Source organism: Alligator sinensis, unplaced genomic scaffold, assembly GCF_000455745.1.
Source record: "Alligator sinensis unplaced genomic scaffold, ASM45574v1 scaffold1153_1, whole genome shotgun sequence".
NCBI lineage: Eukaryota > Metazoa > Chordata > Crocodylia > Alligatoridae > Alligator > Alligator sinensis.
The window spans coordinates 374961-401960 of NW_005842549.1; the positions used below are offsets into that span (position 1 = coordinate 374961).

The following is a 27000-nucleotide window of genomic DNA, read 5'->3' on the forward strand; positions in this document are numbered from 1 at the left end:
CACTTGCAGCCAATGCTGGAACAGGGTTTGCTGTGGCTGAACCTCAGATTGCCATGTTCTGTGGTAAGCTAAATATGCACGTGAATATCCAGACTGGGAAATGGGAGCCCGATACTTCTGGGACCAAGAGCTGCTTTGGACGAAAGGAAGAGGTTCTGCAGTACTGTCAGGAGGTGAGGCGGCTCTTCTCTGGAAAGAAATTGCGAAGTTTTAGCTTGCACAGTAAAATCCCTATTATCCAGCATGAGTGGGGAATGCCTGGTGCCGGTTATCTAAAAATAGCTGGATGTGGGGCTTGCGTGCAATGGCACGGGGTGGTAGATAGCGGTGGCGGCACGTGGATGGGGGTTGCACACAGCGGTGCAGAGTGGTGGATGGTAGTGGTACAGCGGTGGCGGCACGGTGCCGGTTAATAGAGTATGCCGGCTAGTAGAATGCCAGAAAACAGGAAATTTATTCTTCTATCTGATCAGGTCTTGTTTTCACATGCCTCTTCATGTGTTTGAGGATGAGTGTTCCAGCAAACTGGCTCTTTTGCCAATGCATGACATCCTGTTCCTTTTGTTTTGCTGTCGAGCGTGTAGCTAGAGCCCAAAAAGACCAAGATAAAATCTGTGGGGGGAGAGGGGGAAGAGGGAGAAGGAGTTAGATCCCTTTCCCCAAAGAAGATTGAGGTGTATAAGGTAACTGACTTTAGGCTAGGAGTCCTCAAGAGAGTTGCATGCCTGTGACCCATTACAGTTCAGAGGGACTTGAGCGCCTTTGACCATCCTAGCCTCTAAGCTTCCTAACCAAAACTAGCACACGTTATGCTGATTTATGTGTACGTGCAAAGTGGAGTTCTGACAGCATTCCATATCTAATCTAAATATTTAAAGTGTAGTTGTGTTATCATTGGCATTATGTTCAGGCCGGCACAAAGCTGCTAGAATATTACAAAAATGTCGTCTTGTAAACCTTGGCAGTATTTGAAAGCTTTTTTTTTTTTTCCCCTGTTGCAAACTCCTGTTCTCGTTGCAATATGCTCTTGTACTTCAGCGTATTAGCCTTGTGAGATCTATTTTCCTGTTCATCTGGAATGAGGGATTGTTGACAAGCAAGTAAAAATATCATTTGGCTATTCAGTTTTAAGCATAAGGGTGGAACAGCAGACCATGTCTAGGCTTGCATGACTATTTTACAAGGCTGATATAACCAGTACTGCATCTGGTTCACATAGCACTAACCTAAATATAAGCCAGTGTCTAGACTTCAGGAGAACTTGAGCACAACATAGCTATCGTATTAATACATTATACAAAATAGGTGGGTTAAAGATAATCTAACACTTCATTAGGTTGTTTTGAGTTAGAGAACCTGCTTGTATCTTCCCTATTCAGAGACCCCCTTACGTGTCCTGTGTCATGGTCTTGGTAGGAATAGCTTTGGCTCCTTTCTAATAAAGGTTTTTTTGTTCTGTTTTTTGTTGCCATTAATAAACAGATCTATCCAGAGCTTCAGATTACAAATGTGGTAGAAGCCAACCAACCGGTCAGCATTGACAACTGGTGCAAGAAAGGCAAAAAGCAGTGCAAGGATCACACTCACATTGTTGTGCCCTACAAGTGTCTGGGTAAGTATGTACCATGAAGTGGGTCTCAAAGGAGCAAGAACTTTTTCCAGGGGGTGGGAGGGGGTTGTCTTCTAGATCCTGATACCCAGCTTGGTTGCTTGGAAAGGAGCCAACCTCTTAAAGGTTTCTTTCACCTGAGAGACCACTTTTCTAAATTCCTGTAAAATACCTATTTCTATAAGGTGGCACCCTACACAACCCCGCTTCAGCAGATCAACAGCTTGATTGCAGCTACATAGGAATAACGGTGACTGACATGAAAAAGAAATCCATATTCTCTCTGCAACTGTCAAATAACTTAAAGGCTATTGTGTTAGAATATCATAGACCTTGGGATTTAGTACATTGATCCTCTCTCTGCAAAGGTTTAATATTTTGTTACTTCAGAGACTCAGATTCTCAGTATGATCATGTTCCCTGTTTTAGATTTGACATCTCTCTTTTTCTTAGACTGACTGTATTGATACCTAGTGATTTCAAATGGCTCCTCTTCCCCCAAGTGGGATCCCAAAATGTGTCTAGTGTTAACTGCCAGCGATCGTTAGATGTGATAAGATTACACTGCATTTATTGAATCCGTGCACCCAGATAAACGGTCTCCTTGTTTACAGCAGGGACTTCTGACCTGTGCATTGTGAACATCAGCTCAAGCCCATCACAGACAGCTCTGGCAGTGGCAAAGGGAGACTGAGCTTAGTCAGATCCCTTGTCAGTTCTTTGCTTGAGCAGATTTGCTTAGCTTTTTAAAACAAATCCTGTGCCGTCGTGCAGAGCATTCTCCAAAATGCCTGGGGGTGGAGTGGGGAGCGCTTCATAGGAAGTGCTGCGAGAACAGTTCTCTCTGCAGCGCCTCCATTTGTGGACCTTTCTGAGGACTGAATGCAACTCGAGTCAGAAAGGAAAAGTGGACTGATGGGCTTTTACAGAGGTCTCATTCTGTACAGCCCTTCCACCGGAGCATCTCAAAGCACTTCACAGATGTTACCAACATTAATGCCTTCCTATCAAGGAGGGCTCCATTGCTATCAGCTCTTTACAGCTTGGGAAGCTGAGGTACGGCGGAGTAAATGCTTGGTACACTGGGTACATCTGTCAAAGATAAGGAAAGTCAGGACTCTCCTTCCTACAAACTGCCTGTAACTACAAGCTGTGGTCCTTAAGCTGTGCTGCCCTGTTTCTGCTGACTCACGCAAACGTGCCAGGTGCCATTTTGCTCATGCTGGACTCTGCGGAAACAGCAAAGGCAGTGCTCCGCAGTGGTGCTTACCTGAGAGGAAACATCAAAAACTCTTTAACCATATGCAGTATCTTTAAGTTGCTTTGAAAAAGGGGACTCGGCTCATAAGGCAGCTTCAGTTCTCAAATATTCCTGGTTGCAGATGATGGGGTGTCTGCATGTGAATAAAACCTCTCCCTATTAACTTTACCTGTCAGCATCGGTGATCAGTTGCTGAATTACTTGTTGTAAACAGGTGAACTGCAGCAATGGAGGGAAGGTATGATTTTTCCTCCTATCAAAGCATTTATTGTGCTCATTGCACAAAGTACTTTTGTGTTCCCTGTGCTGCTTGTCTCTTCCATGCTGCATTAATCCCCAGTTCATCTTCAGACAGGATCTCTCCACCAGATGATATTCAACCTTTTTTTTCCCCCCACTGTCAATGAAGCTTTTTGTTTTTAAAAGTGTGGGGGGGAGTGAGGAGAACCCATTAGCACCTTCAATGAACTGTAAAATAAATTTAACAATAGGATGCTGGGAGCAGGACTGAGTCTGGTGAAGTGTGAAAAGGCAAACTGCTGACAGTTCTGGCTAAGTTGTTAGACAGCATGGAAATGCCTGATGTGGCTGGCTGATCTCTGAAAGGAGAGAGCTTTGTAAGCATTGATCAGGGATGGGGGGTTGGGGAGGGAATGTGCCATATACTTGCAGCATGTGCTGGTTTGGTCCTCTAAATGGGGTCCGTCTTTCAGGAGAGGAGAGAACTTCCGAACTGGTGTGATAAGAGATGAGAGGTGGGGATGAACAGTTGTCTGTAGTTGCTTGACTGTTGCCCTCATTAGTTTGCAGGTAACTTAATCCACGAACTCTATTTTGACTTCATGCACAGAAGAAGTATGCTTGGGACATCTGTATCTTTGGCATCAATTGTGTGGGCTTGGCAAAAGTTTGTGTGTTGAACTACTGAGATTGTGTCTGCAGAGGACACATTCAAGGTGGCTGGGACAACTACTCCCTAGAGTTCCAAGTAAAAGACCACCTTGTCCTTTGAAGTGCTTGTCCTCCATATTTTTTTTTGTTAGCCAGTCAATCAAAAAAATTTTTTTGCCTAAATGTGATCTTGTCGGTGTCAGTCATGAGTTGACATACAAAAACTCATGGTTCCAGAATGATAAAAGGTATCATTTTGGAACCAAGAGTTCTAGTGTTTTGGATGTCTTGTTGGTCTGAGACCAACACGGCTACCAAGTGCACCCCTGAGTCATGAGCTGATGCATAGACACACTGATCAGTCTGTAGAAATGAGGGTGTGTTTTTAACTTAGCATGGGTTTGCTGCCTCAGAACATCTGGGTTTTTAAGATGTTCTAGTTTGGTTAGGGGATTTGGTCACCTTTCTGATTAAAGTTACTGAAAGTGTTGTCTGGATCTCCAAGGCTACCTAGAATAATTCTGGACTTTGGTGGGGGTTTACTTTGCAGTTAGAATATGAATGCCCTGGCTTTGACATAGAAGGTGGTGGTTGCATTGGATAGAGTCTTGTTTTTTTGTGTCATTTTAATGTTGCTACACTTAGCTGTAGTAGATATTTAGGACTTGTGTTCAACCATTTGCATTAGTAGGGTTTAAGTTGATCAAGCAGAGTGATTTTGTTACAGTGCAGAAGTTGGTAGCCAGGGCTATCGGAAACATACTGTTCAGTTTGTAGGTGGGGTTTGTATGTCAGAGTCTGACATCTGCTTTACATAGTTGTGTGGGCTTACAGGGCTTTTGTTTTCCAACTTTCAGCATTTCTCTTGGAGTATCCAGCTGAAGAAATGCTTTAGCCATGGGTGACTTGCATTCATCCCTGGATCTAGTGTATGGGTAGCATGTATTTGAACAACTGAAGCAAAAATTGTTTTTAATCTTAACCCCAAACTGTCTCAAAACTGATGCAATGAAGTGAGCTAGGAGCTTATGTATTTCCTGACATAAGCAGAAAATGGCTAGTAATGCCCTACAACCATGGAAAATGCTCATACAGCAAATATGCTGGCTTTGGAAATACTGGTGGCCCAAAGCTACCTTCTTGCGCGTAATGCAAGCTCACGTAGAAATTAGATGATGACGTTTTTTACAGAATACCATACAAACAGTGCTTTCAGACCAAAGATCTGCATGAAACTTTGTTACTGTACGTTGTAATTTCTTTCTAAGTTTGCATTCAGCTTCTGTTCAGGCTTTTAGTAGTACTACTTCGATCAGTCCACTAGGTTTTTACTTTTTATACCTAAATTCTGAGCTTTGTAGGCATTATATTAGAGCACCTCTCCAAAGGTGGCTATTGATGTACACCTGAACTTTAAAGTTTTGTGCAGCACCATGCAGATACCTAGTGGAGTAAATAACCAAATGTCCCGTTTGAAGATTTTAATGCTAGTCTTTTCTTGAGTTTGAGGGTCAAGAATGTATCTATAGGGACGTGAACTGTTATTGATGGAAACTTCTTGTTTTGCAGTGGGTGAGTTTGTAAGCGATGTCCTTCTAGTTCCAGAGAAGTGCAGATTCTTCCACAAGGAACGGATGGATGTGTGTGAAAGTCACCAGCACTGGCACACTGTGGCCAAAGAGGTAATTGGCTAATGTGACCAGAACAACATCTGTATATGGGAATATCAATCTTGGCTATTTTGTCTTTGTTACAGAGTTTCTGAACAACTCAGTGTCTGTTTTACAGCGGTATAGAGGTTAAATATGTTAAAGCACTCTTATCCTCGTTTTACAAATTCTGAACGAGGCTAAAGCTAAAATTTCAGAAACGTGTTGGGGACTTAAATCTACGTGCATCGTTTATCTCGGGGAAGTGTCACCCCAGGGGATTTATCCATGGTCATGGTCCCAGCTGAAGCACAATTTGTGGACTAGACTCTGGTTTCCCAGGCTACCATTCCCAGGGATAAGAATTGGAGTTGTAGGGAGATGTTATTTTGTGTGGCAGCTACTGCTGGAGAGGTTGGAATTGCAAGCCTGTCTTGAATAAAACCCCCTCTTCAGTCCCAAGAAAAAATGTATCCCATCTTCTTTGGTTAACTGGGGAAAAATAATTATTTAAAATCAATGCACACTCACTTCAACTGATGATGATGGAATGATGTCAATGACTAGAGTGCATGCAGTATTGTTAATATAGGCTTTAAATAAGCCACTTAGCATTGAGGCTGACAAGGTTGAAAAGTCTATTTTTTGAACGTTAATACATCCCATTGCTGCTCAGCTATTGTAGAAATTGGTGCCAGCAGAGCACCTTTTAAATTTGAAGGCCTCCTTCGTAGCCAACCTTAAGTACATGGAAAGTTAAAAGTTGTTTGTCTTGGACGTGGAGTTGCAAAATTCATCCAGATAACAAACTTGGATCTTTCTTACATCCATAATGCAGCAAAACAAAAAGGATACAAAAGAGCTCCAGTGTATATAATAAAGGTTTTATTATTTCATTCATTTGTGTAGCCATAAAACCATATACTTCCCCAGTTTAAAATCAGTGTGCTGTTAATGTTTCTACTTGCTGTTCACATTTTGACTTTGTCCCGAATTGCCCAATTAGATTTTTTTTTTTCAGCCACAGCATGTAAAAATAAACTTAACGCAAAGCCTATTTAAGCAATTACGCACATACTCCTATTTACAGAGAGAAAGTTAATGAAATGACTGACCAAAAAAAAAAAAACCCGTTACTTTGAAGTGCTGCCTCTTTGGCATGAAACAACTTGAATAATTTGGCACTCAGAGCCTGGTTATTTTGCCAGAACTGAACACTAGCTTAAAACACATTAGCAATTGTTCGGCAGTTCAGATCATCAACAGCAAGGAATATTGTGTTGTGTGACTGTAAGATCTCTCTAAGATTGTACCTATGCTACAAAATTTTACCCACTTTTCTGCACTGTTTGTGTAAGGCTCTGCGACACCAGGATTAAAATACCTTGTGTCTTGTGTATGGTAAAGCCTATACTATTGGTAGTGTTACTGGAATTGCATGGTTGATGAAGCCTTAAGCAAAATGTGATGCTCTACAAACGTGCTGTTTTAAGAGAAGACTAACTTGACTATGGCTTCCCTTTCAGGCATGTCTGACAGAGGGGATGATCCTGCACAGTTATGGCATGCTGCTTCCTTGTGGAGTAGACCAGTTCCATGGTACAGAGTACGTATGTTGCCCTCAGACCAAAATTGTTGACGAAGCCCTTTCCAAAGAGGAAGAGGAAGAAGATGAGGATGAAGATGAAGACTATGACCTTTATAAAAGGTAGGGTTTCTGATTGCCTTGCAAGACTAACATGGATGTAATGAGGCTATTGGCTTAATACTACCAATTCCCCTTGCCAGGAGGATGGAGGAGGGAATTTCTTTGCTTTTGGTTTCACAGGAGGCGCATCATGGATGTGGAGAAGTCGCTCATTCTTGAGAAGAACAAATGGCTTCACTACCCTCTTTCAAAATTAGTACAGAGCCAAGTGATTTGCTGCTACGATCTCAATCCATAGCCAGTAAAAAAAAATTACTGTCTGGCTGTGACCAGAGATGCCTGGCTTCAGAAGCTGCAGTCCTCAGCTTAGTGAAATGAAGCCGATGGGGAAAACATTATAAAGCCCTGTTGAGCTAGAGGCTTAAAGAGGCTATGACTATAATAGCAGGTGTAGCTGTAATGAGAGAACTCCTGTAGCTGCAGTTGACTGGATGATCAACAGTCGGTACATTTATTCTCCCATCTCTAGTGGCTCTAAAAGAGATGAAAAGAGAATCATTATTCTTCTACATCAAAGGTTGGCTGCAAAGTGATTAGCTTTAACTCTCCCTTCTAATTGTCTCCCTTTAGTGAGTTCCCTACTGAGGCAGATGTAGAAGACTTCACAGAAACAGCTGTGGAGGAAGATGAGGAGGAAGATGAGGAAGGGGAGGAGGAGGAGGAAGTGGTGGAAGATCGCGATTACTATTATGACAGTTATAAAGTGGATGATTACAATGAAGAGACCCCCACAGAACCCAGCAGTGACAAGTCTCTTTCTGAAAAGGAAATTATCAGTGATGTGAAAGGTAAGTCGCTTTTCAGCCTGTCACATCCCTGATGCACTGAAGCTATGCTCATCGGCTGTTAATGGACCTTGCCATCTGTATTGTTAATGGTGCTTTTGATCCATCCAGTAGATGCCACTTTGGCCTTATTTGCCAGATAGGTCAGCAAACAAAGAACAGCTGATGATGCCTACCTTACAAGTACTGAAGGTGAAGTTAACTCACTAGAGTATGGGCCTTATGCTGCCAGACAGCTGGGCTCACTGCCAGCAAAACCGATGGTGACTGGCACATAGAATGAGTACCTCCATCAAGGTGTAGTATTGAGCCAGAAGAGAATATTTGCATAGCCTAATTTTAGAAAAGCCTGTAAACCAGCCTGTGGCACTCTTCCAGTTGGGATCTCTCTAGCTCTGAGTGACCAGTGTTGGTTTCGTTTGTCTTCCTTTTTACTACATGGGTGCCAGGGAGTTAGAATTGGGGTGGACTTTAAGCTGAGCATCTGGCTTCCTTACCTTATGCAAGATAAAAAATTCACTTGAATCTGCTTTTCCCCCTTTCTTTTTACATACCCCAGCCTTAGCATAAAAGTCTTGTCTCTTTGCTAAAGGAAACTGAACCCATTACAGCCAACGTCACTTCTATATCTGTCTAAATATTTGCTATTGCTCTTGTCAGACAGCAGGTGCTATTGCCGAGGAGCATCTGCTGACTGGCTGTTGTGCTTCCATGCTGTAGATCGTCCTATATTTTGAAGTGTATAAGTGTCCGCAGAAGGAGGGGGGTGAAAGTGAAATTCAATTAACTACAAATCACTGAATCATTGCCAGTAGTTCTTGCATCTTGCGGGTAAAATTCTTCTTGCTGGTAAAATGCCAGCATGCTGCAGATAATTTCACTCACTGAAACAGGGCCTAGATTGTATGTGCAGGGCTGTCGAAGATCTGCAGATGTTAAAATAGACTTGAAACAAGGAGATCAATGTATCTTGCTGGCTTTTGAGAGCGTCTGTTCCAGGGATGCCCATCTTGTTTCCTTCTACAGTGTTTTAGAAAAGAGGATGTCTAGCATAAACGACTGGTTCTCTCCCTAAGCATTTAAACTGTTATTTGCTATACAAGCTAGAATTCTGCAATCCTGCAGCTATATAATGTGCTGAATGCTTGCTGCAGTGATGTCCAGGGCCATTGAAAATACCACTGTTGTGCAATTTACTGTTTAGAGTGCTTGGGTTTCTCAGAACTCTCAAATCCAGCTGCTGTGATCCCCACAGCAACACAGTCCCAGGTGTTTAGTTTGTATTTTCAGTTGCCTTTATATCTCTTCCTCTCTTAAGGTGTCAGGTTTGTAAAGGCCTCCCTTTTGGGGGTATCTCAAGCTGCCTCCACAGACCTTGTTTTATCATGTTGCCTAAAGTGTGTTTTCAGTAGTGGATACTCTCCACTACTGCAACACCCAAAGCATAGCCAGAGGAACTTGTTTTACCCCAGTTCTCTGCTCCACAAGGGATGGCTCTGTGCCGAGACAACTGCTCCAATGTCTCCTAACAGCAGCACTTCACTGGGCTGCTGTGGTAGCTGCTTCATGAACACTGAAGAGTACTTCCAATATAGCCCTTTAAAAAGCATACTCCAGAGTATAGTAGTGGCTCCCTAAGCCAACACAAGTACCCAGTGAAAAGTCTGACCTAGAGCCACCACTGACTTATTAAATCACCTCGATCAAGCCTGTACTCCTCATGAGCTGATGTTCTAACCCATCTCCACACAGTTGTCTGCTCCCAGGAGGCGATGACAGGTCCCTGCCGGGCTGTGATGCCTCGTTGGTACTTCGACCCTAACAAGAGAAAATGCATTCGCTTTATATATGGAGGCTGCGGAGGCAACAGGAACAATTTTGAGTCAGAGGAATATTGTATGGCTGTGTGTAAAAAGATAAGTAAGTCCTGCCTCCCACTGGCCCTTTTGCAGCAAGCCACTGTCCTGTCTGGCGTTTGGTGTCATCATCTCCTTGCGTAGGCCAAGTGAGGATGCGTGTGTAGCCCATCCTGTTGGTTCTGGTGTTTGAAGCACTTCCCTCTGTCCTTTTTGCAGCAGTCCTCTTGTCTCTGTTCCTCTAGCTTTATAGACTTAGCTTCCTTTCTAGGCGAAACTGGCTGGTCAACATACGTGGTCTCTGCTCACCTCTTGGCTTGCGACTTTAATTAACACAGGACTCAATTATCCCTCTCCAGGTCTGCAGTAGAGAACTGGGAAACTTCTTTAAACTCTCTTGGTATGAGACTGCCTCCTTGGTTCATTCACCCAGCTGGCTGCTTTCCCAGCTGCCCTGGGAGGGAACCTTTGTCTTCTCCAGTCAGAGTATTATGCATGGGTTTGACTGATCAATCCTGAAATGCATGCTGTTAGTCAGTTCTGCTGGGAGGAGGCTGTTTCTTATTGGTGCCTTTTGGAAAAATCCCTGGTGAAGCTGATGCAGAATTCCAACTCCTATCTTCTGCTCCATTAGAAATATGAACCATGACTCAATCCTGCATTTGATAGCTTGAGGTTTTTGGCACTAGCTTCAGCTGGCTTTTATGCTGATGATAAAGCTACCCAAAAACATTTTAACCTCCTTATTAATCTTATTGCTGAATTCCAGCACTTCCACTTCAGCTGCTGTTAAAGCCTTTTGAAAGGCTTTTTGTGTTATCTGGGGCTTGGCAGTTGGTCTATACAGCCATAATCCTGTTTACAAAATAGGCTTCATGCAAGTGCTTTAGATTGGGCTGATCTGACCAAAGTGGTGAAATAAAGATGCGGATGTCAGGAGGTTTTTGTACAAAAGTTTGTCCTGTCCCAGAGGGATTTGGGGAGGGATATGGAGGTCTCTGTCAATGCCTGGGTCAAAGATGCTGTGAGCAGGCCCAAAATGTAACCTGGATCAGCATTTGGTGCCTTTTTCACACGACTGTACTTAGCCTAGCCTTTGTTACACTTAGTTTGAGGAAGAGAAGTACTCAAAAGCTGTGGGTTCAGGTAGATGCTGGGACAGATCGCCAGTCCAATATTGATGCTACAGTACTGAATGAAATGTAGCCTGCATTGATTTTGAGACTCACCTTAATTGAGATAAGATGGCTAATGAAAGTCCCTATTGCCTATATCATAAGACAGTCAGGTTTTGAATGTTTTGGCCCACTTTAAATAGGGGTTAGCTGGTCTTCTCTCGGGCACGAGTCTTCTCCATTTCCTCTTGCCCCCCATATGCACCTAAGGCTGTGTAATAAATTCATACAAGGACCACAATGCTAGTCGTAGTGCCTTTGTTTTTTCAAAAGGGCTTTGAATGCGTGACATGATACCAGGGCTCTTCTATAATCTGGCCAGTGCAGAAACAAATTTGTCTCCATACTCCACTGAGTCATAATACACCAGCACAAAGGCCACTGTCACAGTTATAGTGAACTTTTGTACAGGTAAACATTGGTGGATTGTAACTTTTTTGCCACGTTTGAATGCTTTAGGAAAGTCAGAGCCTTCCAATCAATTGGATGAGTGAACTCATCTTGGTGGGTATCCTCAAAGTGCTTTCTTGTCTAACCTCACTGCTTGTTAGTCCTGTTGTCATACTTGGTACAGGTTATAGGCTTGCTGTCAGATCCCTCAGTCGATGAGATTGCATGGATCCCTGAACAGCTTTGTGCGGTGTGGCTTTTCTGACCAGGTCTCCTGGTTTGTGTGTCAGCTGCCTGGAGCTGGTTTGTCAGCCAGCACCTAATACACAAAACATCATGCTTAGGCAGGAAAAAAAGGCGTGAAGGGAAGGGAGAGTAAGTTCTTTGTTCTGCAGTTTAGGCAGCAGTTTTCTTTGTGGAGCTGAACAATACTTTCCTCAAACTTAATGTGAAGACTGTCTGGGCTCTGGTTGCCCTGGTGCGTTCCTGTGTAGCTGGAATGATGTAACTGAAACAAAATTAATAGCTTAATATCAAAATGGACTTCTGATGGGTAGTAGATCACCAAGGTCTATTTAACAGAGGGTCCATTCTGCAGGCATGAAAACTCCTCTCCCTCCCCACTCCTGGCACCTAATGCAAGTGAAGCCCAGATGGTAGAAAGTGTCTGAATCCCTTGTGCTCTCTCTGCAGTTCCTCCTACTCCTGTACCCACCGATGACGTGGATGTCTACTTCGAAACCCCAGCAGATGACAATGAGCATGCCCGCTTCCAGAAAGCAAAGGAGCAGCTAGAAGTCCGACATCACAACCGCATGGACAGGGTGAGCTTGTTGCCCTGATGTGCATAGTGGCTGCTTGTGTGTTTGACCAGCTACTTTTCCCGTTAGACCTGGCTTCCCTGGAGGTCTTGCATCAAGGCCCGATGGTTTTGTGGTTTATATTTATCCCCCACTTCCCCACCATGTGCTGGGAAAGATGGTTATCAGGAGCAATAAACATTCTGTTCTGCAGGGTTAATTGCCAAGTACGACCCTGAATTTGAAACATCTGATTGTGATTACAGGCCTTCTGATGCAGCTGGTTTTCTGTGCCTGTAGGCTAGCCCCAAAGTAAGTTTGAACCTTATTAATGTAGCTTCCTTTTTCTTTACTAAGGTGAAAAAGGAATGGGAGGAAGCAGAGCGTCAAGCCAAGAATCTCCCCAAGGCAGAGAGACAAACCCTCATCCAGGTAAGAATCAGAGGATCCAAAAAGTTTCCTGTTCTCAGCAGCTTCAGTGTCCACCTGAGTGAGGCAGACAAAGAGGTTGGTGTCCTGAGCTGGAAGCCCTGAATGTTGGAAGCCAGCCCTGCCCCTGCTTGGATTGTGCCCAAGAACGTGAGACTGGAATCCACTGGCTCTTATTCTTGAAGCTGGAGTTAGTGCTAGTTTTTATCCGCCCTCTGGTAACAGGAAATGAAACTACCCATCAGGCTTATCAGCAGCTCGGCCAGAAGGGAACTTTAGACTTCAGGCATCTGTTTTGTTCAACTGCACTGACAAATGGCCTTGTAGTCTGTCCTGTTTGGTTTGATCCAAAATTTCTCTCGTGTGTTGGGGGCCAATTGTGCAAAGCTATAGAGAACCTATGAGGCTGAAAATAAAACTCGCTCAAGTTCTGGACTCCTCTGTTAAGTGTGAGCTCTCTCTCGCTGCACACTTAAGGAATAAGCACCTAGAATAAGATTTCTGTTGAGGGCAGTATCTCCAGACATTTGGCTGTCCTCAGTTGGTACAAAACTCGCTTTTAGGATTCATTGTAAGACCGAAATAAATACATTTTTGTCCTCTGCTCTATTTTGATGTTATCTACATGTGCATCCTACAGCTTCTTTAGGTGAACTCCCCAGGTACTCTGATAAAGTGCCTTCCATCTGATCTCCTAGTCTTTCAGAACACGAGTTAATAGCCATATCGTGATGGAGGTAACGGTGGTGTCCTCACTTTATAAAAATGAGTTGGTGGTGATCTTAAGGTCTCAGGAGAACTGAGAAGACAGTCTGCACCTCCTGACGCTTAGTTCTGAAGGCAGAGTACAGGGTTATCTGCTTTCCAAGCACTTTAAAATGACTGTAAATTGAGTTTGAAAGTCTGATTGTAATTATTACTTAAACAGCATATATTAAATCTTTATTGATCCTCTGTTAACGTCCTTCTCCCCTACCATAAAATGCCTTTGGCCCCCTCCCACATACCCTGCCCGTCTTGCTTGTCTAAAGTTATTGGATCTGCAGAAGTAGGCGTTCTTGTAGAATTCATCCTTTTTGCTAGAGCACTGAAGCAACCTTACGAAAGCTCCTTGCTTCCCCTTTCCAGCACTTCCAGGCAATGGTTAAATCTCTAGAGAAAGAGGCAGCCAGCGAGAAGCAGCAGCTCGTGGAGACTCACCTGGCGCGAGTAGAAGCCATGTTGAATGACCGCCGTCGCATTGCCCTGGAGAACTATTTAGCAGCCCTGCAAGCAGACCCCCCTCGGGTGAGTTTTCTTGGAGCATTCTGCATTGTAGAGACGGGGACCACGTGGATGAGGTGCGGAGGGTGAGAAGGCCTTGTTGTGGAGTGAGCCTTGTGACGTTGTAAGGCAGGGCTGAGGGTACTGGAAAAGCAGACTCCTGGCACAGGTCTTGGTAACTTGTACTGAAGATCTGCAGACTCTGCTTGTTATGCAGGAAGCTGCACTTGGTTAATGCCACATTTGTTTGTGAAGTGTAGTAGGCTGTCTAGTGCACTTGCTGTAAAAGAGGATCACCAGAGAGATCTACATAGGTGTGCTCCTTCCAGGATCTGTCAAGCAGAGTAGACTTTGCAAGTGCTGTATTCCAGTGCAGTCGCTGAACAGGGCTTAGTTCCTGGAGTAAGCAGTTGGATTTCAACTACTCCTAAATCCTGCAGCCTCACCGCATCCTGCAAGCTCTGAAGCGTTACGTCCGGGCTGAGAACAAGGACCGTCTGCACACCATCCGCCATTACCAACATGTCCTGGCAGTTGACCCAGAAAAGGCTGCGCAGATGAAATCTCAGGTATGTAAGTGTTGCTATCCTGGGAGCCTTTTCACTTCAGGAGTGGCTCTGGAAGAGCCTCACAATCCTGTTCACTCTGGTTCTGCAAAAGCTGAATACTGTAGCAGCTCTAACGAGGGATTTTCATTAGCTGTTCTGTATGCATGTTGCTTGTTGCCAAAGATGCTCTCCTTACAACTTTTCCTTACCACTTCCTGAATGTTAAGTACTTGATATTCAGTTACTGACCTGGAGCTGCCTGCAGTAGTGATGATGTCTATCACAGCTATACTATTATTCTCAATCTGAATAGGATTTTAGACCTGGCTCGTCAGCAGTGCGTCTTTTTGCGCTGCACGTATGTGACTTGCTTGGGATTTGGTCATTCCTTGAGCAGATGCAAGGGGCAAGCTTCCTTTTTTCCCAGCACACTGTTTATATTTTCCCTGAGTCTCCTGAGCACTTATGCTTTGGATGTACTATACTATGTTGTGGATTTTGTTTAGTAGGCTTGCATTTGCCAGTTTTCTCCCTAGCTTCCAACGAGTAGGAGATTTAACTCTTGCCAAGAAATTGGCCACTGTTCTTGGCTGTGTTTAAACCCTCCACTTTGAATAAGGGCGTATTGCATGTTTGCATCACATTTCATCCCTGGAGACCCAGTGGCTGATTTCTTTTTTCCCCTCAGCTTGGAAGAACATCTAAACATGCTGGCTCAAGGGAACACTGTATCTGGCTGGTTCAGTTCTTCTGAAAGGTGTTTCAGATGCTACATTTACCCTTCAGCCCTCTCCTCCTTTCTGTGGTTGCACATTTCCATTTTTATGCTCTAAAATTGCTACAATAATCCTTAAAGACCCAAACAAGATCAGAGATGACATCTGCTAAACACTTTATGTGCATATCAGAGCAGAGGCCATTTTAAAGCTTGCACTGGCTAAGACCAGGCAAAAGGTGGCAAGGGAAATAACTACCTTGTTAGTCTCTGCAGCTTTCCAGTGCTCATTATGGCTGCTTGCAGACATTTTAAAAAAACAAAAAAAAATGTGCTTTATAGGAAGCAGCAGTGTGTTACTTGGACCGGGCCCCACAGCATCTGTACACATTGGGTGCATCAGTGAGGCTTATTTAGTGCTTTTAGCTAAAGCTGATACAATCAGCTGTTGAATAAAAGTGCCAAAAAAACCCACTGAAGCACCCAGTCAATACAGATATTGGGTGAGCCGGGTCCGACTAACGCTGTATGGCTTCTGAGCATGTGCTGGGCTCAGTGCAGGAATACAGTAAGCTTAAAGTAAAGCACCACTTTTTAACATCTGCCAGCAGCCTGTGAGATCAGGAACTAGAGCCCCAGTCTCAGGTCTCAGTCAGGTGTGTTATCCACTGGACCGTGCTGATTTTTTCTTTCTAAAATGCCTTTTTCTTTTCCCTAATATATGAAAGACTCGTACAAACAAAAGGGAACTGGCTGTAATGGGAAGATAATAAAATGGGATGTATGTGGTGCTGCCAAGTAGATGGAGAAAAGGACCAGACACTAAAGAAAAAAATGTATTTGTTTTTTCCCAATACCGTAATCATCAGGGATCTTGGCCGAGCGGGCAGGACCCGGTGCAGTGAGGCCTGGCGGGGAAGCTCCTTGCCACTGCAAGCCCTGTACTGCCCTGGCAAGGTGTCCCCTGCCTGCCAGCACCAGGGGGTCTGATGGTTGTGCCCCTTGCTGCTGCCAGGTGGGCAGGGAGGTACCTTGCCAGGGTGGCAGCATTGAGCTTTTCTGCCTGGCCCCACTCTGCCCTGCTGTGCCAGGCCCTGCCCACTCATTTTAATCACACATTTGGCAGCTTTTAATCAGAAAATTTGCTATTTTCAAATGAGAAAGCCGGGATCCCTGGTAATCAGTAAGCAACAAGGAGGCAGGGGAAAAAAATCAGAGGAGCCTCTGCTTCAAGGAGGCAGGACAAAAATCAGAGTGAGCCCAGAACTGGGGACTGCAGCTCCATCTTGTACTCGGAGGGATAAAGCACAACAGCAGTTGTCAGGTAGACTGCTTTTTGGTATTTATGTTTCTATTTGCTGGAGTTTCTTGGAGTACCTGGTTTCAAGCATGAGATGTGGATTCTAGGTGCTGGCTAGCTCTTGTCCTGCCTTCTTCCTGCCTTCAGTCCTTCTTCTGTCCATCTACACATCTGAGGCAGGACTGGATAGCGATGGCAGTGCTCCTTTGACTTGTGGTTGGCTCCTAACACAGAGCACCCAGTACAGTCTTCACAAAGACAGCTCAGAGTATCAAACATGGTCCATCCTGACCCTGTTGGGGCTTTGGCAGCACTGGAACAGAGTGGGTGTGCAAACTGTGTGCTTAAGTTAAATCCTGAACAGCCTTTAATTCATCCTGAAAGCTGCAATGTCAACAAATTGACATGCGAGGAACGTGGGTGGTACAGTTCAATTTCCATTCACTTTACTTTTCAGATGCACTTTAAGCTCCTCAATCGATTAGCTTGATTGACAAGCTGCCACTTGTAAAATTAAATTGCTTTCATCCTTGCTTTTAAAGGTCAGAATCGCTTCAGACTATAAAAGCAGGTCCATTCAACTCATTAGTTTTCTCTAGTGTTTGGTCATCCATGTTAATGGATTCCCTCGTCTGCACAATCCATGCTCGTGCAGCACCCTCTGCAGCTAGAGCTCGGGGTTACCGACTATGTAATGCCTGGCAGCGATGGGGTGGGTTGAAGCCATGTTAAATGCACAATCCTAACTTTTAAATAAGGGCAGCAAACCGCTGTGTGGGGTTGTGCGTTGGGTCACAGTGAATGGCCAGGCACCTTGTGTACAGGCTAGTTGTAATGTGAGGTATGTCCTAATTTAGGTGGTGTTTGAAAATTGGGCTGGTTAATTAACACCACCTGCTTTCTTGACACACATGCTTATTAATAGTCAGGTCCACTGTGGGGGTGGAGCAGCTCAAAACTCCAGTGTGGTAAATTATTGTGTATAAAGCATTGGTATAACCAGAACCCTGCTTTGACTTGGCTTGTAAAACTTCTCTCCACCCTTTGGACTTGCGCATAAGTTCAGCCCATGTGTTGAATCTCTATGCACTCGTTAGTAGTGGGGAGAGGCAGGGTTTCATTTCATGTTAATGCAGACAGCAGTTACACAAAATGACCTGTGAACTCTAGTCACTATTAAATATGAAGCATCATCTCCTGTGCTGCCAGAAGAAGACTGATCGCACCTACAGCTCAAAGTACAAAAGCTTAATGTCGAGGTTGCCTTCCTATGAAGCATGAGATGGATAAGAAAGTGCCATAGTCATGGTGTTAGATTTGATGGCTCTGGATCTCTTAGGGTGAACTGTGATCCTGTTTTATTAAAATAATTAAAATATTAGCACAGAAACAATGACTGTTGACAGCCCTTACCTCAGCCCTTCCTCTGTGTTGGCAGGTGATGACACATCTCCATGTGATTGAAGAGAGGATGAATCAAAGCCTATCTCTGCTCTACAAGGTACCCTATGTGGCTGAAGAAATCCAGGATGAGATTGGTTAGTATCTCTGTGCTGGTGTAGATGCTGATGTATTAGGAAAGTCTAGCATGCCCAGAAATATTGTAGTCTAAGAAATACTCCAGTCCAGCCAGAGGTGGTTGGGCTTGCTTTTTTAAGGTAAAAGTTCTCTGGCTTTTGCTATACGTACATGATTTCCAGCTAGATTGTGGTCATAATCTAGGCCTGCTGGCTTGCTAGCCTTGGAAAAACTACACACACACAGAGAATACAAAAAGTCCACAGTAACAAAGGCATGTGTCTCACTCCAGTCTCCTTTTTTGTTACTTCATGTGGGTAAAAAGGAGATTTGTGAATACAAGTATATTTGTCTGCCTTATGGAAGCAGTCAGCCAGTTGTAATTTCACCTGCTTATCCAGCCAGGACCTTTGACAACCTAGGATGGGACCCTGCTTGCCATAAACACACCGCCCAGCTTTCACAAATCTGACTGCCCCAGGTCAGCTTTGCTTGTGCCCCTGTCCCAGACCAACTTGGTTTGAAGGATCTGCCTCTTTCCGCCCCTCCCATGAACCCATTGAAACGATTTTCTCCTCATTTTCTCTCTCCTGCCTGGCCCCTTGTTCTTCCTTTTAGATGAGCTGCTGCAGGAGCAACGTGCGGACATGGACCAGTTCACATCCTCCATCTCAGAGTCCCTGGTAGATGTCCGAGTGAGCTCTGAGGAAAGCGAAGAGATTCCCCTCCAGGAGGGCAAACCTTTCCGCCCATTCCAGGTGAAAACCTTCCCAGCCTTGCCTGAAAGCGAAGGTACGTAGAGCAGAGAGTGTGATTTCACTTCAGGAAATGTGCGTGCCTCTAGTCAGAACCAGTGTCCCAGCCCAAACGACACCCAAGGGGTCTAACCCCTGGCGACCATTCGGGATTGAAGCAGTCGTGCCAACAATGTAGAATTAGCCATGAGGTCTATTTTCAAAGCTGCCTATGTCATGTGAAAAGGGAGTAAGCAAGCTCCTGGATCCTTAGCTGCCCATATTATTAGGAGATGCTCTGTCAGTCTGGAACAGGCAGTGCAGCTAGTAATTTGCCATGTCTAATCACTGCTGTTCTTGACTTCATAATACCTTTAGCCCTTTCTGGAATCTGATTTTAATTTCCCTGTGCAGTGAGCACTAAACTCTTGATTTTTGTCTGGAAGCTGGAATCTATAATTCCTAGTCTTTCTAACTCGAATGCTCCAATGCAACTATGAACCTTGTTGCTGTAAACTGCAACAAGTATTTTTTTTTTTTAACAAGGGACACTGACAGCTTGCTGTGGTGTGTGGTTTTTGATTTATTTAAAAACAAACAAGCAGTTGAACAGCCTTCTTCACTCAAAGCTGTGAATGCAAGCTTTGTCAAGGGTCTGAGGCGAAAATCATGCACAAGCCTTTTTTCCTTTCTCTCTTAATCTCCTTTTTCTGCTATTTTTGTTTTTGTTTTCCCTCCTGCTAGATCCTCAGCCGGATTTGTACCATCCAATGAAAAAAGGTTGGTTCTAAGCTGCTCCCTCTAAGTGCTTTCTGTCACTCTTCCACCTTCTCTGTGTTTGGTAGCTTCATTTTTAGTTTCATACTCTCACCTTTATTTTCACCTCCCTTCTCCATGTAGATCAGCAGGGCTGATGTAGCCACGTGCCTTGTTCTGCTAACGAAACCAGCTCATTTGGCCGCCTCAGTGATTTCTTAGCATTCCTCGCAGTCTCCATAGGCTGACAAGGTGTCCCAGGGTGCAAAGATCAGTTCCTTTGCCCCCAGAATAAACTCGGGCTTAGTGCTCTTTCTGGGAAATGGGTAGCAGTGTTTACTGCTTTGTTTGTACCAATGCTAAAAACAAGTTTGACAGCATTGGCGGTAAATAATCTACACACTCCCTTGTGTACAATAGCATCTGTTGTGCCTCCTACGTAATGTCAGCCCTAACCAAGAAGTGAGGGAGCACCAGAACAAACTTGCTGTATTTCCAAACTAATACCCATCAGGGTGCTTAGAGAGACCTACTAGTAACACCCACGTGAGCAATTCATATCTTTGCTTTCTAGTATCCTCTGCACTTCCCCCTTCTTACATACAGGATTTCTTTAGATAGTTCTCACTGTTCATCCATTGCTATTTGTAGCTCACTTGTGATACGTGTAGCAAAGGCGTCTCTGGCTGAAGAGGAACCGACTAGTCTGGGATTGGTGGGGCGGGGAGTCGGAGAACTCTTGACATTAAACAAGTGGGTTTGGCAGGTACTTTCAGATGTGGAATCGAATGTAAGTTGATTGCTAGCCTAGACCTGCTTGCAGTAGCAGTGGGAGGCTGGTAGGATTCCTGCTAAGTGCACGGGCACCTTGGCAGTTTATTGGTACTAATGCCACATACTAGGACTCGTCCCCATTGCTTCAGCCTACCTCTGGTTCCAAATTTGCTTCAAGTTGACAAGCAGAGGCTGCTTCTCCTTGGGATCAGGCTTATTCAGCCCACACATCAGTCTTGTATCCCACTGGAGGTTGGATGGCCTGATAATTTTTTATGAACATTTCTCTGCCTTCTGCTAGATGTGAGCTTTATCCCTGCTGTGGAACAATGTGCAGCTGATCCCAGCAGATCTCTAGACAGATTGGGATGAAGTTTGATTCTGGCAACGGCCACGCTCATTTTAAGAAGCTTAAATACAAGCCTGGTTCTGTGCCCATTTAAGTAAATGGCAGAACTCCCATTGCCTCCAGTGGCTGAGAATTGGGCTCAGCATTGCTCCTGTTTCAGCATATGGCATAACAGCAGCTGTATTCTGGGGAGGTGTATAATCTGAACAGCTGGACTGGTGCACTCCCAGAAACTGGGGCTGTGACAGTGCACAGCACTCTAACAAACAGCAAGACTCGCCACAACAGCTGAACACCCTGCTCTGGAGACTGCTAGCAGGCTGTCTCCTGAGAATGGGGTAAAGCAGCCACAGGCCAGAAGCTGACTAGGCTGGTCTCTAGAAGTTGTTTCTGCATAATCTCCAGAAGCTCTAAATCATTGACTTTCACGGTAATAACATAACCTGCCTAGGCAGCTTGGGGGAGTCTGACTCCCCACCTCAGCCGTGTCTGGAATCTGAATGCCAGTCTCCAAAGAAGCTGATGGGGATCGGGCTGTAATAAAAACCAAGCTGCTGCTCCTTTCTGGAGGAGCTGGAGTGAGACATTCGTTTCTTTTGGCATTTTTGAGCAGTAAAAAGCCTGTCGCAGTGAGAAGTCGCCCTGGAGCCGCCAACTACTCTTTCCTCTCACTTAATCAAAGAACCTGCAACGATTTCAGCAGCAGTTAACATACTGTCTTAACCGAGCTACAAGATCAGCAACTGCAGAGAGGTTGCGTGCAGTCAATTATGAAATGTTAAGTGCCACACGTAGTTCCCCTACACATGCCCCTTTGAAGAAGAGGCTCAGCAGACAACTGACTCCTTGTTCCCCTGCTTTTGCTTTGGGAGGGCACAGGCATTGTGAAGGACAGTGTTTTGCATATGCTGGTATCGGGAAGCTTCATCTCTCAGCTTGTTCCGTGCTCTGTAGGTCGGTGTGTGTGTTGCATCAGCCTTTTCTGTTATTGATCTGATCTATTTATAAAAGCTCCAGATCAAAACAGTTTATGCAGAGGAGCCTTTTGCTAATTGATAGTCTCCTCTTCAGCCTGTGCTAGTTTTCAGCCTTGAGATGGCTAAGAAGCATGCTAGTGCACAGGGGCTAGTTTATCACTTTCCTCCTTTGCCCTGGGATCTGTTGGGTTTTGAGCCTGTGCCAGACATGGAGACATGACTCATGGCTCATCACAGGGCTGTGCTGGGTAACCTTGAGACTCTCTGGTTCCTGAGGCACTTGCTGACACGTGGGTGTGGGGGGGGGTGTGTTTTGTTCGGGTTTTGGGGTTGTTTTTTTTTTTTTTTGTTCGTTTGAAAGGGCTCTTGCTGACCATGCCTACTATAAGTGCTCCCTCTGTGCTGGTTCAGTGGAGAGAAGGAATGTTTGGTCCTCACGGGGTCATGTTATGTGGAGCTATGGTGATAACCATGAGCAGCAAGCAGAGATGAGATGTAAATATTCCCAACTCCCTTCTCATAAGAGCACTCCAGTTGCTCTGGATATACATTCAGTGCATCCTGGTGAGCCTTCTCCGCTGTCATCAGAGCCACCTCATTTGCCTTCATTGACCAGGAAACCCCCAGATCATTTGTCATTCTGGCTTTGCACATGAACTCCCCTACTGAATCTAGCACAAAGAGGGATTAGTAAACAGCAAAATGTTATGAATCGCACTAGGAGTGACAGCACTGTCAAGAGAGTAGGTTATTCTTCCTAGATGCCGCTAAAGCCTCTAATGGTCTCTTCTACATCTAACAAAATGCATAACTCTTTTGGTGCAGGTTCTGGCATAGCTGACCTGGATGGGCTGATTGGGGCTGAGGAGAAAGTGATTAATAGCAAGAACAAAGTGGATGAAAATGTGGTGAGTCCTCTGCCTTTGTTTTCTGAAGAAAAACCTAACTCTGAGACTAATTAACGTGAGCAGCTTCTTTCCTACTTTCTAAATGTCAGCGTGTTCATTATCCGTATGGTGCAGAGGAGTTGCAGCGTTCTGATTATTGCAAACTCCTAATACCGACTAGCATCAGAAAGGTGGGAGGCTGAGGGAGGGAGAGAGCCCAGTAGTCAGCAGTTGACTGACTTGTTGAAGTGTGTTGTTCTGCAGTAGCTTTCCTAGGTAGAAAACCGATCCCTCTGAAAGATGGTAACACCTGCACTGGAGACCTACCCTTACTAGGTGACCTCTCAATACGGCACCAAATACACCGAGTGCTATGCTGTTCCACCTTTGGTTTCAGTCTGTCTGTTATGAAGCTGGTGGTTCTACCTACCCCCCCCCCCCCCCCAACACATTTTGAATGGCAGATAGGATTTGGCGTACAGTAGAGCTAACAGTAAATAGCTTGTAGCTTTAAGTGGAGTGTTGACATTGAGCTGACTTCTAGTTGCAGGTCCCTTGTGCTCCTTCCTGGGTGAAATCAGCTCTGGAGGTTAACCTTTTTTAAGCTCATTTTAAAATCAGCATTTAGATTTGCTTCACAAAATTGTTTCACTCAAAGCAAATGCCTGCAGCTGAATTAGAGCCTTCAGGTCAGGGAAGCAAACAGTCTTGACTTCCTTCAGTATTCCTGAAGGTCCTGGTACTATTCTGTAGTCTTTTTGGATAATCTGAGTTTTATTAATAGAACTATCAGTTATTTAACCTGTGGTAGTTCCAGTTAATAGTTTCAATAGGTATCATGGATTGAGGACTCCTGAGAGATTCACATGAGGTAGATGTAGATAAAACTGTGCTATATCAAAGTGTAGTGCTTTGGGAGAATGGAGTCAACAGCAATAAATAGGTGCCATTTTGATTCTCTGTTCTTCTCTAGTCGGAGTTCACCAGGATGTCCTTCATGTACCCTCTACACCATAACTTTTTTTTTTTTTTTTTACATATGCCTAAGTTTTGCCCATTTTAGAATCCCACAAATTACAGGGTACACAGTTTTGATGGGCCACATACTTCTAGAATAACTTATTGTTAGCTGACCAATGTCAGTGTGATGGAAATGCTGTGGCAAATGTGACTCTTTTTGCAATGGTTAGTGCTTTGCTCCCTCAGAACATCCCGATTTCTCTGGCTCCTTGTGTAAAAGGCTTTTGCCTATTTTCAGGTAATTGATGAAACCCTTGATGTGAAGGAAATGATTTTCAATGCAGAGCGAGTTGGAGGACTGGTGGAGGAGCCGGTACGTATTGGGCCGCTCAGACTGGCTGATGAATTCTAAAATAAATTTCAGCATTAGTGCTCCTGTGTATCCATTTAATTCTGAGTCTTCTTCAGTGTGTGGCAAATTGCAAACCTGTGCTGAAGTCTTGCAGAGCATGGTACTATACTGAATTCCTCCACAGAACCACAGTTCCAAGTTGTTACCAGTATTATGTAGGGATACAGACTTTATTTTAGAAGGCTTTTGTGGGAGAGCATCTTCTAGCAGTTGTAAATGAGGAAACAATCTGTGTGTATTTTTTTTTTCCAAGACAGGGAGATGTTAAATATTCAGGCTGCCATGTGGAATCAATCAGTCATGCAACCACATCACAGATGGCTGAAGACCTTAGTGGTGGCCGCCTCCTGGGGTTATATTTCCTGCTTTAATTTCCAAGTCTCTCCCTCCTGCTCACCCCTCCTCTCTCCCTGCAGGATGATGACGGTTCCCTTGGTTCCTTTCATGATGACTTCAGTTTCAGCAGCAGTGCCCTCATTGGTCTGTTGGTGATTGCAGTTGCCATAGCCACTGTCATTGTCATTAGCTTGGTGATGCTGAGGAAGAGGCAGTATGGGACAATCAGCCATGGGATTGTGGAGGTGAGAACTCCTGGAACATAACTTAGCGTGATGGTATCAATTTGCATTTGCTTGCCTTCTTTAAAAACACATGCACACTGCACTGGTGGCTGCTGCTGAGCCATCAGTTGCATTCCTTTCATCTAGAGGAGACTGAACCCTTTGGATGCTGAGATACTTGCTGCTATATTTGCACATAGCTGTTTATCATTTGTGTGTTGTGCTGAGACTTGTCGACTGCACTTATCAGAAGGATTTTGGCTAAGCTTCCTTTTCTGTCTGAAGAAGGGATTTAGCATTAAATGAGCTTTCACGTCTTAAGTCTTGAGCAAGGTAATAAGCAAGAGTGAATCTATAGCAACTCACCCTTTGGGTAACTTAGCAACTGTTGAGGCATGGTGATCCAATGTGTAGGATGTGGAGGTAGGAATAGCCCATGGCAGTGTTGTGCCTGCAGGAGCCAGCAGGCAGCCTTTATGCTGAACAATGAGGGGTTTTTCAGTATCATGTCGCTTTTTTCAGGAATGATAAGCAGGCTGTTTCCAGTGGCTACTGGTATTTCTGTTTGTATCTTGCTGCCTATGGAACCAATGTCTGTCTCTGGACTATTACAACTACTCAGATTAGGGGAACCTGGAAGTTGCTGCATCTTCCCACATATAACACACCCCAGAATAAAATATGCCCCTTCATTTTAAAAGACAGAATGAAGAGAAAAAGATTGTTCCTTGTAGAAAGTAACTGAGTAGCCTGCTTATTGTTGTGCTTCTGTGGGTCATCTGCAGATTTTTCTTTCATTTTTGCCTGGTAAGTGGCAGAAATTGGTCTAAAATGTATTTCTCACGTATAATGCACGCTGCCACTTCTAGCAGCTTGTTTGCAGGGGGGAAAGTTGCATGTTGTATGTGAGAACGTGGTACTTGGATTCCATTGTCTGGTCGGTGTCTTGTCTTTTGAAGGTTGACCCCATGCTTACTCCAGAGGAGCGGCATCTGAGCAAGATGCAGAACCATGGCTATGAGAACCCGACTTACAAATACTTGGAGCAGATGCAGATTTAAAGGATGTGAAGATGCAGCAGCCCTGACTAGAAGAGGGGCAGGGCAGAAAGGGCCAAAATGGTCCAGTGTTTTGGATCAACTACTGACCAACAGTTGCTTCAAGAGGACTTCATCTTACATTCAAAACTCCTGGATCATTAAGACTATAATTACTACTGTAGAGTTGCAATTTCCATTCTTTTAAATGGGTGAAGAAATGATAATATAACAATATGATGATATATAAATCTTTAAATGGGGGAAAAATGGATCTATTGCAGATATTTGACTGAGATGTAGTTTTTCTTTTTTTAAAAAAATACTCTGAAAATCCCAGTTTTGTTGTACCGTCATCTGATACGAGCTCTATATATATATAACGGGAGATGTTGATTTTTATTTCTGATAGATCCCTTGTATATTGAAGGCCTTTGTACCAACCCACATTGTATAAAGGAGGCACTTGTGGCTCTTCAGTCATTCTGGCTTTTATATATAAAGCAGTATTCCTTCTTTTTTTTTTTTTTTTTTTAACTGAATTTTGCTGGAAGTTGCAAAGAGATTAAATAGGGTTCAGAGCAGTAAAAGTGTAACCCAGGAAGCAGATCAAAGTGGTGATTAAGGGGGAAAAAGCTTTATGAAGAATCCCCAGATGCCAGTGCTCTGTGCCCACCCTGCATCACAGTTCCTAGGATCCTAGACTCCCTAGCGGCTCAGTTACAAAGCTATTGCCATCTCCATTAATAAGCACCTGAGTGGAATGTTAGGCCGTGGCTTGTGCGTTCTGGGGTCTGCACATTCCCCTTCTGAATCTGGTCCTTGGTACTGAATTTTAAATCCCTCCACCAGAGGATCTAACCAGCCTCCTTCAGTGCTCACCAGGCCCCTCTTACCACTATCTGTAACTTTCCCCAGCTCCCTCCTCCCCCCCCACCAACACGGTAAGTAGGCTAGAGATGCTGGTTTTGGAGCCTTGTAGTCTCTCTCTCCAGTGATGTTGGGCCATCTCTCTACTTTTATTCCCAGGCCTAGAAGAATGACTGGTGCAATACTCAGCATTGAGGAATGAAAGTACATGGAGTTCACTCTAAATAAGGGGGAGAATAGGAAAGGGATACTGCCTATTTGACCGAAAACTGTAGAGAGAAACGGGGTGTTTTCCAGTCACCATCGTGTCTTTGTAGCGCTTGTATAATTGGTGTTAATGCTCACAGCTTTTTTTTTTTTCAATCTGGAGGTTCTGGTAACCTGTGGTGTATTTTTTTTTTTTCCTTTTTTTTTCCTGTGACTTTTTTTCTTTCCCCCTTCCATGTCTCTTCCCACTATGCACAGATTTACCTGCAAACTCCTTAATGTGGTCTGTGGGGAATGTACAAAGTTAAACACATCAATAAACACGTTAACTTCCAGAATGGTTCCTGTCTTTACTGCTGGGCACGCTTGGGCTTCCTCTGTGCCCTTTGCAAGGCATGGGGCCTGTTTCCTCCTTTCCCTAATGCATCTTCAGCCTTGAATCCTCATCCCCATCCTCTTGCAAGGACTAGAGTTCAGAGCTTTTCCTAGTTGCTTGTTGTAGAGGATTGTTCCTCTCTAGCCAAGGCTTTCTGCAGTATTTCTAGGCCCTGTCCTCACTTGCAGAGAGGAGGAGATGAGA

The 27000-nt window shown here is 44.3% G+C and overlaps 1 protein-coding gene across 4 annotated transcripts; it reads left to right on the forward strand.

Moving 5' to 3' along the window:
- Positions 1-26758, forward strand: APLP2 (amyloid beta precursor like protein 2). Of its 4 annotated transcripts, XM_025213818.1 has the most exons (17): positions 1-173; positions 1483-1612; positions 5331-5443; positions 6937-7118; positions 7689-7906; positions 9656-9823; positions 12018-12148; positions 12482-12556; positions 13682-13840; positions 14257-14385; positions 17818-17917; positions 18516-18689; positions 19376-19411; positions 22313-22395; positions 23633-23707; positions 24163-24327; positions 25266-26758. In XM_025213818.1, exons 1-17 carry the CDS (start codon positions 54-56, stop codon positions 25365-25367), a joined length of 2160 nt encoding a protein of 719 aa, XP_025069603.1. In that variant the 5' UTR covers positions 1-53; the 3' UTR covers positions 25368-26758. The 4 variants fall into 4 exon arrangements, with proteins under 4 accessions (XP_025069603.1, XP_006032197.1, XP_025069604.1 ...); XM_006032135.2 differs by lacking the exon at positions 19376-19411; XM_025213819.1 differs by lacking the exon at positions 9656-9823.
- Positions 26759-27000: the final 242 nt, after the last annotated feature.

Bases quoted from the DNA above. Each gene is read 5' to 3' on its own strand.
- APLP2 (XM_025213818.1), top strand. From the start codon at position 54: ATGTTCTGTGGTAAGCTAAATATGCACGTGAATATCCAGACTGGGAAA. The intron at 1,613-5,330 runs GTAAGTATGTAC...CTTGTTTTGCAG, and splicing joins TGTGCCCTACAAGTGTCTGG to TGGGTGAGTTTGTAAGCGAT. The intron at 17,918-18,515 runs GTTAGTATCTCT...TCTTCCTTTTAG, and splicing joins AGAAATCCAGGATGAGATTG to ATGAGCTGCTGCAGGAGCAA.